This window comes from Acyrthosiphon pisum, chromosome A2, assembly GCF_005508785.2.
Source record: "Acyrthosiphon pisum isolate AL4f chromosome A2, pea_aphid_22Mar2018_4r6ur, whole genome shotgun sequence".
In the NCBI taxonomy this organism is placed as follows: domain Eukaryota; kingdom Metazoa; phylum Arthropoda; class Insecta; order Hemiptera; family Aphididae; genus Acyrthosiphon; species Acyrthosiphon pisum.
In genome coordinates, this window is record NC_042495.1 from 105,701,091 (window position 1) to 105,714,236 (window position 13,146).

The window sequence follows — 13,146 nt, forward strand, 5'->3', positions numbered from 1 at the left end:
CATCCCCGCGTACTTCTTACACGCTCGACTTTTTTTATTTTTTTTTCAAAATTCTTATTTACTTTATTATAACTGAAAAAAAAAAATCGAAAATCCACTTCTCATACATAACCTAGAAAAAAGAATAAGTAATTCGAATATTTTTTAAAATTAAAATTGGACTTCTGGAAGTAGGTAATTTTTTCCTTTTTCCATTTGGTCTAAATGCATGAAAAAATGACTAAAAAACGACCAGTTTTCAACAGCCTTAATGAATTACAAAATATTTTATTAAATACTGAAGTATCAGATTCATGTAATGTTATCAGTTTAATAATTATTACCATATTTTCGATTACGTAGTATATAACTTTTCACATATTCTGAAATAATATGCATTTGTCTCGGTATAGGTATCAGTATCGAAAAATTAAGGATAAAGTGTGCAATCGTGTTGCAGCGGTATTTATTGTTACTTTATTAGCATGTAATTTTTAATTTAGATACAACATTAACAACAATTAGAAACTTACCTCCGAGGTTTTCGTAATTACCACTGGCTACTAAACAATTCAAGTAATTCAACATGAATAAAAAATAATATAATACTAACTTGGGGGACGAGGTGGCCGAACTGTCTAAGGCGTCGGTTGCGGCGCTGCCGTCGCTGGTTCGATTCCCGGCCACCGGGTGGCATTTTTCTTCGGGCAAGTCACGGTGTCCGGAGAACAAGTGCCGCCATCTCCCACCCGGGCATGGCAGATACCTAAGGGTGCCCAATCAAAAATGCCAAACCCAACACACACGTGTTCCTCATTACCAACATTAAATACGTTCAAAAACCAATACAGCTAATAGCCATAGTTGCCGGGCTTAAGTTCAAAAAAAAAAAAATACTAACTTATAATACTTGCACGTGCCAAAGATTTATTTTTTTTTATAACTTTATTTATAAAAAATTGTATATGTGATTGGTAGGTATGTTTTCTAATAATTATAATCTTTATATATAAAAATGAATGTTTGTATGTATGTGTGCGCGTGTGTGTGTGTGAGTGTCCTTTATGCATTTTTACACGGCTGGACCGATTGCGTTGACATTTTTTACAGAGATAGATTACACATTTAAACTTCTAGGAAGAAGATAGGCTATTTTAAAAACGGTAAATTCCAACCCGGGGAGGTTCTCAAACAGTGATTATGAGATTTATGATGGAAATTTTTGTTTTTAAATGGTTTCAATAATAATAATTATTGATTAAGCGACAAGTTTTTTTTTTCGCAGTGGCACCGGCACGTCTATGTATTTAATATAGAACGTCTCAAGCTCGAAACACGATTTTGGTCGACCAATATTGTTTGTACTATTTTACAATGTTTTAGATTCTGAGCGGAGCGAGGAAGTTAGTGGTTTTACAATTGTGCTTATTTTATTTTGTTTTAGATTCTGAGTGAAACGATGAATGTATTGATTTTACAATGATGTGTTTTTTTTTTTGTGTCTATGATCGCCTTTTAGGACAGTAAAAATGCTTCGATTTTCTTCAACAGTATCTTTTCTGATAGGAAAGTGAATCTTGTTGGTACTTTGGGTGGTCAAAAGTAAAAATTTCCCAGTAGTTTTCAAAAGCGCCGTGAAAAACAAAAGAAAAATTAAGGAAAACGGAGAATTTTTATGCAAAATCTGTTTTCGATAAAATTGATTTTATTTATCGGTGCATCTCTTAAACGAATGACCGTAGATACATGCAATTTTGATAGAATGTTTATATTAGCATTTTCTATACACCATAACATTTCCCAAATACCTATTTTGACTTATTTTGAGCTCTTTACGGACATATTCAGTTTCCATTTTTTTTAGTTTTTTTTTCTATAAAAATCAATACAATTTTATTTTTCGGTTTAAAAAGCTTCAAAATTTAATAGAAGGCTCCTAGTATATTGTTTCAAAGGCAGATGAAAAAAATTAAAAATCCATAGTCACAATTTTTTTTTATAAGCATTTAAAGTTAATTATTGACAAAATACGTAAAAATTACGAAAATTTGCAAATTATTTTGAGTCAGAAATTCATAAAAAATTTATTTTCAAATCTAAGATGCATTGTCTTCAAACAAATCAAATCAAATTTTTATTTTTATTTTTATTCTTACAAGATTATATATTCACTATATTTCTTATGCAATGATTTTCTTCTTTTATTGTAATTAAAAAACGAATAACTGTAGATACATTGCAATTTCACTGAACTTTCATATTTTCATTTTCTTTACATCATACAATTTTGAAAATATTTTGACTCTTTTGGAGCTGTTTACGGACATTGTCAGTTTTCAATTTGTTAGGTTTTTTTTCTATAAATATCAATGAAAATGTATGTGTTGGGTAAAAAGGCATGAAAATGTAATGCAAGGCTCCTGATATATTGTTACAACAGCAATTGAAAAATATTAAAAATACACAGGCACAATTTTTTTTAAGCATTTAAAGTTTGAATTTTGACAATATATATAAAATTTAAAGTTCAATAATTATTTTTTGTTAAAAATGTATAAAATGTTCAACTTTTATTGCTAAGGATTAAACATTTAAAACAAGGTTCCACGTAAATAGGTTATATATAAATTACTTTAATATCATCAAATATACTTATTAATATAAATATATAATAGGCTGACTGATCGTCTTCGTTCAGAATCGTTTTTCTTATACAATGATATTATATCATTAAGTTCAAATTTAATACCATCCATTACAGTGACTCACTAGGTAAGCTATTGTACAGCAGAGTGACATCTACTTGCCACCTTTTTAAATTTGGTTATTTATACAAGTATGTTAGGATGACACAAACTCCCCACTCAGAAACGTTTTTCGAATGATTTATTCAATTCAAATATAACACTTCTATTAAAACAACAATATGCTCGACAAAAGCTGTACAGAAGAGCGGTATCCATTTTTCCAGCTTTTTTTAATATATATAAGGTACAAAAATACACTCAACACTCATATTTGTTTTAACTTTTAAGATATAATTTCTTTATTTAAGGCCTTAGGGACGTATCGATTTGATGCATGATTTTATGTCATCTTCACGAGTAATCAATAGCAATTAATATTTATTTTCGTCATTAATCTCAAAATCCTTGTGCGAGGACCTCACCTGGGAAAGTTTTTCAGTTTTTCTTTCTGTAGGTATATTATACTTTATTCAGACAATTGCAAAAAAATAAAAATAGCCATACTGGTACAGCTGTTTGCGAGTGACCAACGAACAGCGTTTAATTTAAAATTATAAATATTTTATCATAATATTTAAACAATGTTAATCTGTAACCAATGACAATCCTATAGATAAATAAAATAAAAAAAATAAAAAAAATATTCGATTTCCGTGAATTTATCTTTGATACCATTCTGCTACCTATAGGAGTTGATAAATATGTTTATAATACGCTATAAATACCAAACTCCAAGAAAAGTAATTTATTACTTTTGACTTTAAACTCAATCGGTCATATCATTCAAAATGTGCACGATTAACAACAGAATAGTTATTACACTGAAGAATTATATAATGTATAAAGGAATTGCCTTATGGTATATTATTTTCCTAATGCAGTGATAAAATAATAAATTATGAATTTAGTTAATAGTGATAATATGATGCCAATTAGCAATGATGCAAAAAATCTGAATGTCAGTTTATTATCTTTCATCATTCGTCGTGGATAACACTTTTTAATGATAAGTATGGTATTATTAGCTATGTAATCGTCTCATTTAAACAGTGTATATTATTATATATGATATATCCGAAATAAAGAACTGAATATAAATTAAAGATAAAGACTCTTTAATAAGCTAATTATAAAATTATAATATAACATTAATCGATACTCGACGGTTGACTGATGAAAAACGACAAACATAATATAAAATAGATAATAATAATAATATCAAAATATATCAACTGTGGCGTTAACCTTACAACTATAAATAATGAATGTATACTTACAGTAATTTTGAAGTTTGGTCTCCCATTGAGGAAAATTTTTATACCCTAAATTATAATAATACTTGAGTTATTGTAAAAATTCCTGATTTAAGCCCATTGGAAGGAATGCATTGAAGTAAGGCACATGTTATGTAGGAAATATAATATATAATATATATCGATTTGAAATAAATACATGATAGTTGCGACCCGCGATAACATTAATTATACGGCTGCAGTCCAGAAGTCAATATGTTTGCCGTTCTGTCCACCGCGCCGTCCACAGCCATCTACCTAAGATCACTATTTGTATTTTGTGTAATATATTGAAATAAAACACATTCAATTTTAAGTAAATTACTATCCATCTAATTTCCATATAATTATCGAACAACACCTAATTTTATATTTCTATGTGTCTTTTAATATTATTACTATTTAGTATACTTGGAATAGGCGCAGATCCAGCCTACATTAACGGGGGTATACATAATACGTGTGATTTGACGGTTGCCGAGTGTCAAAATTGAAAATATTGACCAAATTATCTATGGTTAACCCAACGATTTTACTACGTACATGTCCCCACCCCCACCCATTTTCAATTTCAACTTTTTCCAACGCCAATATTTAGTGCTCCATTACTGCCAATTCCTGCCACCACTCCCGGAATTCCTGCTCAAAAACACGCCCCACAAAAATTGAAAAACCCTTGGTGGGGCATGGGAAACGTTTCACCAGTCCCATCCAAGGTCAGGAATGGACTTTAGATAAAATATAAGATAACCTCTTTTTTTATCTAGATAGAAATAGATAACTATATACTTTTTAGTTAAATCGAAAATTAATTATAAAAATGTATTTGAAAAAATTAATACAAATTACTCAGAGATAAAAATCTATATATGATAAAGAATCAGTATTTATAAAAAAAAAACTAATATTAAATCTAGTATTTAAAAATCAGTTAAAAAAATATTTTATATTTGATAAAAAAATCTATATCGACTCGTTAAAAAAAATCATTATTTATAAAAAAAATCTGTTTGATAAAATTAATTTATATTTAAAAAAATCTATATTTGATAAAAAAAATATTATATTAAATTAAGATGATAAAAATCAGTTTTTAAAAAAATAATTTATATTTGATAAGAAATCTATATAGATTCAATAGAATCAATTTTAGAGGTATATTTGATAAAAATTAGTATTTATAAAAAATCTATATCTGAAAAAAATCAGTATTTAATTAAAAAAATCTATATTCAATAAATAGTGTATATCAGATATTTTAATTTATATTAAAAATAAAAATAAATTGTTTCATCAAATATGTTCCTTAAAAAATTAAGATGATAAAAATCAGTATTTAAAAAAATTATTTATATTTGATGAAAAACCTAAATAAATTTATAAAATAAAATTAATTATAAAGGTATATTTGATAAAAAATCAGTATTTATAAAAAAAAAAACTATTTGATAAAACAATTTATTTTCAAAAAACAAATGTACATTAATATAATTAATAGTCTTTGATAAAAAAATATATATATTTGATATGAAAAAATTAATTTGTTAAAAAATCAATATTAAATATGTAGCTGCTGAAAATTCAGTATTTAAGAATCAATTTTGAAGTTATATTTGATGAAAACTAGTATTTATAAAAAATCTATATTTGATAAAAAAAATCAGTATTTAATTAAAGAAATTATATTTGATAAAAAATCCATATTTAATGATAAAATCTATATTTGATAAAACATATATTCAAAAAAATCTAAATTTAGTAAAAAACACTTTGCTACGTACGGACACCTCTACTCCGCCCCTACACATAGTCATACTACACAGCATCGGACGTCTTATGGTAACACATAAATAGTTAAGATGATGTCACCGCTGTACATAAAACCTTGGGGTGGGGGCAATACTATAAACGTTAGCAATAGCCTCGGCGTCTGCCAACAGCCAGATGACATAACCGATCCGGTTAGGATGTCTGTGAGAACTCTTCAGAGCACAGTAGATTCTACGAATCAGATATTGGCACTGTAATGGGCACGTATTAATATGTATTAATTATAACTGAAGGTATTATAAACAGCTTTTACTTATTCGAACCATGCTATGAGTTCTCCTTGTAAAAGCGTTTAGCAATCTTATCCATAACACAAGGCGGCGGTTTCTTCAATACGACAACAACAACAACTTTTACGACCACACCCAAGGCACCTGCGAGTTCCGTATGCTGACCAGATCAAAGGAGCTGACAGCATATATAAAGGAGACAGGAGCACAGCCTGATCAGATGTATCTGGACCAGCAATACCAAAGTAACTTCACGCCACCAGCCATTATACACCGCTACACCGCTAATACCACGGAATCATTCTATATTACTACTATATTTACATAATTGACTGTTCTAAATAATTAAAACACATTTTATCACTTTGAAATTGGTATTATTATTATAAACTGCATCATCGTTTGGATACTGAAAGGGCTGCACGTAACAACACTGTGACAATACGGCTGTGGGTATACTTGGTCATTTTACGACACCCCGCACCGATCAAAGGCAAATCTTGTAGAAGACCCCATGGACTGAGAGAACCAACGACGAAGTCCGTCAGGGATCTAGTAAGAGAGGGGATAGTACTATATAGGAGCCCTGGGAGAAGCCCAGTAGACGGACGTGATTTAGCCATCGTACGTATACATTTCTGTACCTCTTCATTCTTAATTATCAGATTTTTGTATTACGACTTACATTATTTTCGTTGACAATGTATTACGGGACTTAGAGAATATTCGAGCAATCGCTTATTTTCTAACACACTGGTTTTTCTTCGTTAATTCGAATAATCTAAGAGTATTTTAAATTCAACTTGGCTTATATTTCACAATTTTAAATAAATAATACATCAACCCACAAATTGTTGGTCATTTGACGCTTCTACCATCATTCCATCCTGTCACCATCTCCTGTAAGTCGGGTGCACGCAACAACTTATATTTGACAAAACAATTTATATTTATTTTTTAATATAAAATATACACTTTTTATTGAATATAGATTTTTTTGAATATATGTTTTATCAAATATAGATTGTTTTAATTAAATACTGATTTTTTTTCAGATATAGATTTTTTATAAAAACTAATTTTTATGAAATATACCTTTAAAATTGATTCCATTTTATAAATCTATATAGGTTTTTTTATCAAATAAAAATTATTTTTTTAAATACTGATTTTAATCATCTTAATTTAATATTGATTTTTTTATCAAATATTGATTTTTTTAAATATAAATTCATTTTATCAAACAGATTTTTTTTATAAATACTGATTTTTTGAATCAATATAGATTTTTTATCAAATATAAATTATTTTTTTAAAAATAATGATTTTTTATTAAGTACTGATTTTTTATCAAATATAGATTTTTTATCTCTGGAATGGAGCACTAAATATTGGCGTTGGAAAAAGTTGATAAAGTAAATTTCCAACCATGGGTGAGGCGGGAGACGCGTGTCCCCAGCCCCAACCATAGTTTTTTGGATTTTGCGAGGGTGGTAATTTAGCAGGAATTCCAAAAGTGGTGGCAGGAATCGGCAGGAATTGAGCACTAAACATTGGCGTTGGAAAATGTTAAAAAATTCAATTGCCGACCATGGGTGGGGCTGGGGACACGTATCTCCCACCCCACCAATAGTTTTTTGGTTTTAGCGGGCTGGGCGGTAATTGAGCGGGAATTCCGGAAGTGGTGGCAGGAATTGGCAGGAATTGAGCACTAAATATTGGCGTTGGAAAAAGTTGGAAAAGTCAATTTCCAACCATGGGTGGGTTGGGAGACATATGTCCCCTGCCCCACCCACAGTTTTTTGGATTTTGCTAGGGTTGTAATTGAGCAGGAATTCCGGAAGTGGTGGCAGGAATTGGCAGGAATTGAGCACTAAATATTGGCGTTGGAAAAAGTTGAAAAATAAAAATGGGTGTGGGTGGGGACATGTACGTGATTTACTATTATGAGAGTAGCAGTAAACGGATAACCAACAAATATAAACATATTATATCAGACAGTCAAATATGGAAGATATTTTTATATATTTTTTAGGACAGAACTCTATGAGCCACCGACAGGGTTGTTATGTTTAAAACATTTTGTTTATAGCACGCTTAAAAAACATATTGAGTTTCTTTTGAACGTTTAAATCACATGATTTAAACATCAATAAAAAACTGTTTACAACAACATTTTTAGTAAATTTTGCGGGATACTTTCGTCTTTTAGATTCTGAGTGAAGCGATGAATAATGTATTCATTTTACAATGGTATGTGTTGTTTTTTTAATTAGTTTTCTTTCTTGTGTCTCTGTTCGATTTTCAACTTCTGTATCTTATTCGATGGGAAAGTGAATATAGTTTGAGTATTGGTGAGGTCAAAATTTAAAATCCCAATAGTTTTTTAAAACAAAAAATTAGGAGAAACGGGAACTTTTACGCAAAATCGATTTCGGTTTTTGATGTAACTTTAATGCAAAATATGACTTTAGATGTATGAAATTGTCATTATATGTATATGTAGTTAGCATTTTCTATACACCATAACATGTTAAACATATTTTGACTGTTTTGAGCTGTTTGGGGACATTTTCAGTAATAATTACTAATAAGGAATAACAATATAAATATAATATAAAATATCCACACTGACAAACCGTCACCGCTCAGAATCGTTTTTCGTATAGGTACAATGATATTATATCATTGAATTCAAATTTAATATTATCCATTATACTGTGACGAGTGTGACCCACTTGTAACCTACAGTACAGCAGAGCGACATTCACTTACCCACCTTTTTATATATTAGGCGCAGTGCACAAAGTATTAAGTATAAGCGGTGAATGTCATACTATTTAAAATATTTTTAATATTCATAGATCTAAATTAAATACTTACATCCGTCTTTTTGTGTCACGAATCCGGCTCTCTCCATTTCAACTGTAAAGATACGATGTTTCAAATAACAACGAATATTTAAATTTTTTTTAAAATTATCAGCTGTTTTAGTTATTATAAATAATAAATATTATATTAGTATATTATAATACAATGTGTACCTATGTGATTCATTTATCCATCTGTGTTTCTTCTACATATCCTATAGAAATAGTTATCTATTTTTTTTACATTTTTTAGTTCTATAAATGCATAAAAACTAATAAGTGTGCGCAAGGGCTTGTGTTTTTTCTTTCTTTCTTTAAAGTCAGTTTATTTCTTTCCAGCATAGTAAGGTAAACTATATCTCAATAATATATAACATAATATAAAGCTTTTTCATAGGTGGTCCTACGGGTGCAGCCTCTGCAACCTGTGCTGCACCTGACATTTCAACTATTACTTTATTTTATTGGTTGAAATCATATAATTATTCATAACTCGTAAGGTAGCTATCTTATAATTTATATATCTTTGTTATATCACGATCTATCGTTCTGATTATGAACTTAGTTGTTAGTTGCTGTGTTGGTAACGTAACGAAAATTACAAATTACTGTGATAAAATTACTATTGCAGTAGCTATTATATATTTTATTTAAATTAACGCAATAGTAACGAAATTTCTTTTAAAAGTAATTTCTATGGAGTAACGTGTTATTTTCCACGTTATTAAAATAAATTATGAATGAAGAGTGCATGACATAAAGCAAGGGTTAGGATATTCGAGAAAAATTAAAAATCTATAAAATATATTTACTATTATGAAAGTTTTAAATAATAATGATGAATATTATAATGCGTATTACATTCATCCGTTATCAATATACATGGTGATCCATTTAACGTAAGACACTTATTATACGAAAATTAGATGGTTAAACGATTAAGTGTCTTACGTTAAATGGATCACCCTGTATAAATACATGCATAATCAATGTCTTACATATACAGCTATACAATTTATATATAATAATTAATAGTATACCTACTACTTATTATATTCGTTATGGACTGAATTTGTCGTTAAATTTTGAAAAAGTAACTACTCGTTACGCATTTCTTTTTTCAGAATGAAAAAGTAACATAACGTGATAAAAATAATGTCAGGTAACGCGAATGTAATTTAAATAAAAATATTTAATATAATGAGTAGCGTTATTGAATTTCTTATCGAAAGTAATTTACCCAACACTGGATAGTTGTTAGCTCGTAGCTCTAATGATCAAGCCAGGATTAAGGGAAGGAAGACCCTAGGCTAACAGTGATATTTATATAGTCACGAACAGATCTTTAATTATCATATGAAGAAAAACCAAATTCGAAGGAAAGGAAATTACTAGTTTACTAGTTTCAACAATTATATAGGTATAATAATCTTAAGTAAATTATGGTTCATGGATACTCGGTAAATCTAACTTCGTACACATCCCCGATATTCCTAACATTTAGAAATTAGCCATCTATGCTGCACCTGAAGTAAAATCCTGGGATCGCCTATGAGCTTCTTAAAAGTATTGACTCTTGTATCACATTTAATTTGTTCTATATAAGAGTTTCGAGAGCTTCCTGAAGTTCTCTTCGACTCTTCCTTTCAATCATACCCTCTAATATTATACTATGCAACGTTTCCGGATGTCTCGGGGCATGTCTAACAATTTTCCAGCGTCATGCTCTAATGTAATTTATGAATGTATGGTTTTCCCCCATAGGCCACAGATCTAACTAACTTTCTGAGTACCTCTTCGTTTCATTTTCTTTCCATCCAACTTATCCTTTTCATACATGACCAGCGCCATATATTTCAAGGTTAGGTCTAGCTTTTGAATATCTATATATACATCAGCTTTTATTTTTAGTTTTCTGGCACAGTCTAGGATCTTCGTTTTTGCACTATATATTGTCACTTCCGATCTTCTGAGAATTTCATTAATTTTATTAACTGCACGCTACCTTCACTCTCTGCCATAGAAACAATATCATCTGCAAACGCCAGACCATATCATTGAAACAGTTTCTCTGCCAATTTGATTTCCAATATTTAACTTAATAAGCTTTGTTTCCACTATATTTATAACTTTTTCGATGTAGTAATTAAAATGTGGGGGTGATAACGTACACCCTTGTGGGAATTCTTTTTTTTATTTGGGCGTTAGCAATGATTCCTAATTTTATAATGCAACCTCTTTGATTTTTCAATACAGTAGGTACATTACTGTATTACTTTATTGTATAAGATTGTTGATTTTTATTCACCTTAGATACTAGTTTTCTGATATGATTTATAAATTATAATACAATTTATGCGAATATTATTTTTTCTATTTATATATGGAGACAATTATACAGTAAAAAGTGATCACGTTATGATTAAATCGAAACTCACTGTATATACATATCTAATTTATGTGTATGTTATAAAGTATAACATAATAATACTTACTCAGACACTGTGATTCTTGATGCAAAAATAATTAATGGTTTGTAAAAAATGTTATAATTAAAATATGATGAGTTTGTAAAATGGATGGCTTTAAAGAGGACATCAAACCCGCTTTCAAATATATTAGGTAATAGGTAGGTTCCCTATACTCAACATGCTTAAATTTGTGTTAAGCAAAACCAATTTTGTGATGTTAATTTTAATATCAGATTAAATTGACACAATATTATCAAATGTAAATATAATAATGTTATCAATAAATAATGATAATGGTTAGGAAAAAATAATTTATAATTCTAAAATTAGAGGTGGCAATAAAATTGCTTATACCTATAGGTACTAAAAATATAAAATTCTCATGTTCATCATCTTTAAAATTTTAAAATATATAAATTTATATGTAGGTATTAAAATGGTTTCAAAAATGTATCTTAATTCATTAATAGAGAATGGCTGGGCCGATTAGGCTTATTCTTTTTTTGTTGTGTTCGTAATTATCAGGACAAGGTTTTTATGAAAGAAAATTTTAGGAAAATTAAAGTAATATTTAAGATAAATTTTGAACACGATACACCGAATATTAAATAACGAATTGAACAAAGTTTGAGTCATATAGAGTTGGTACATTTAACGGGCAACAAAGTGCACGGGATCGGCTAGTATTTTATACTATGGTTACAATATTTGTAAATTATTGTTTCGATTGGGTTATGATATTATAACCCATATATTATATATTATATGACATTATAACAAATAACAGAAGTCTAAATACCTATTAGTAAAAAAATAATCATAACTGTATGATTTATTTTCCAGAAAATCCAAATGTAAATAATGAATTTGTGGTGGTATAAATTAACCCTATAGTTAGCCAATATATGTTTTAATCAACCAAAAATAAAAATTATCATAACAATATTGTTTTTGCTCATAGATTCAAAAGGATTATTGTGTTAACAATTTAATTTTGTTAGAAATCTTATTCTGTTAAATAAATATTATTTGGTTATTATTTCTTTAGGATAACAGTTTATGAATTATAATTACAATTATGTATTTTATACCTATGATTTTCTATTAATATTAATCTATGATGTACCATGTATAATAAAAAAAAATATAGATACTTACGGTCACCAGCATATACAAAACTCATAACATTTAACATAAAAAATATAGCTAACATTATATAGATACTTTTCACCATGTCTGTAGGTACATTCAATTACCTAATAATATTTACAGCGTTAACAATGAGAATAACATAAAATATTTCAAGGTATTGATATTTAAAGGGTTATTAAGCAAACACAATTTGTGTATATTCATAAACAATTGAGTAAACAATTCTAGAAAATAATATGACAAAATACTAAATAGATAGGTATTTTCACAGTTTATTCAGTATGCGGCTCTCCTTCACCTTAGGCCTATGTTGTAGGTGTCCATTTCTGATTGGTTGATTTTTTTCTTTGTTATTCTATTGTTTTAATAAGCAATTTCGTTCACATTTGAACTTAAAATGTTTGTAAAAAATGACTTTGATTATATAAGATTTTTAGTTAGAATTTGGTTACTGTATGAATTATTTATGAGAACCCTTGTCTTACATTTTAAATTCTTAGCCATAAGCAATAAGAATCGAATATTTTATAATTTTTAACTTCAAAATACCGTCAATTTGGGTGAATAGAAATAGT

General features: G+C 28.6%; 1 protein-coding gene across 4 annotated transcripts in view; it reads right to left on the bottom strand.

The window, feature by feature from the left end:
* LOC100302630 (uncharacterized) overlaps window positions 1-12,718 on the bottom strand; it is a 16,729-nt gene extending 4,011 nt beyond the window's left edge. The window contains exons 1-7 of one of the 4 annotated variants that reach the window (XM_029488960.1): window positions 12,578-12,715; window positions 11,444-11,458; window positions 8,962-9,003; window positions 4,004-4,048; window positions 513-542; window positions 324-362; window positions 63-112 (exon numbers count right to left, since the gene is read on the bottom strand). In XM_029488960.1, coding sequence (XP_029344820.1) covers window positions 102-112; window positions 324-362; window positions 513-542; window positions 4,004-4,048; window positions 8,962-9,003; window positions 11,444-11,458; window positions 12,578-12,653 — 258 coding nt within the window. In that variant the 5' untranslated portion in view covers window positions 12,654-12,715 and the 3' untranslated portion in view covers window positions 63-101. 4 annotated transcript variants of the gene reach the window in all.
* Window positions 12,719-13,146: the final 428 nt, after the last annotated feature.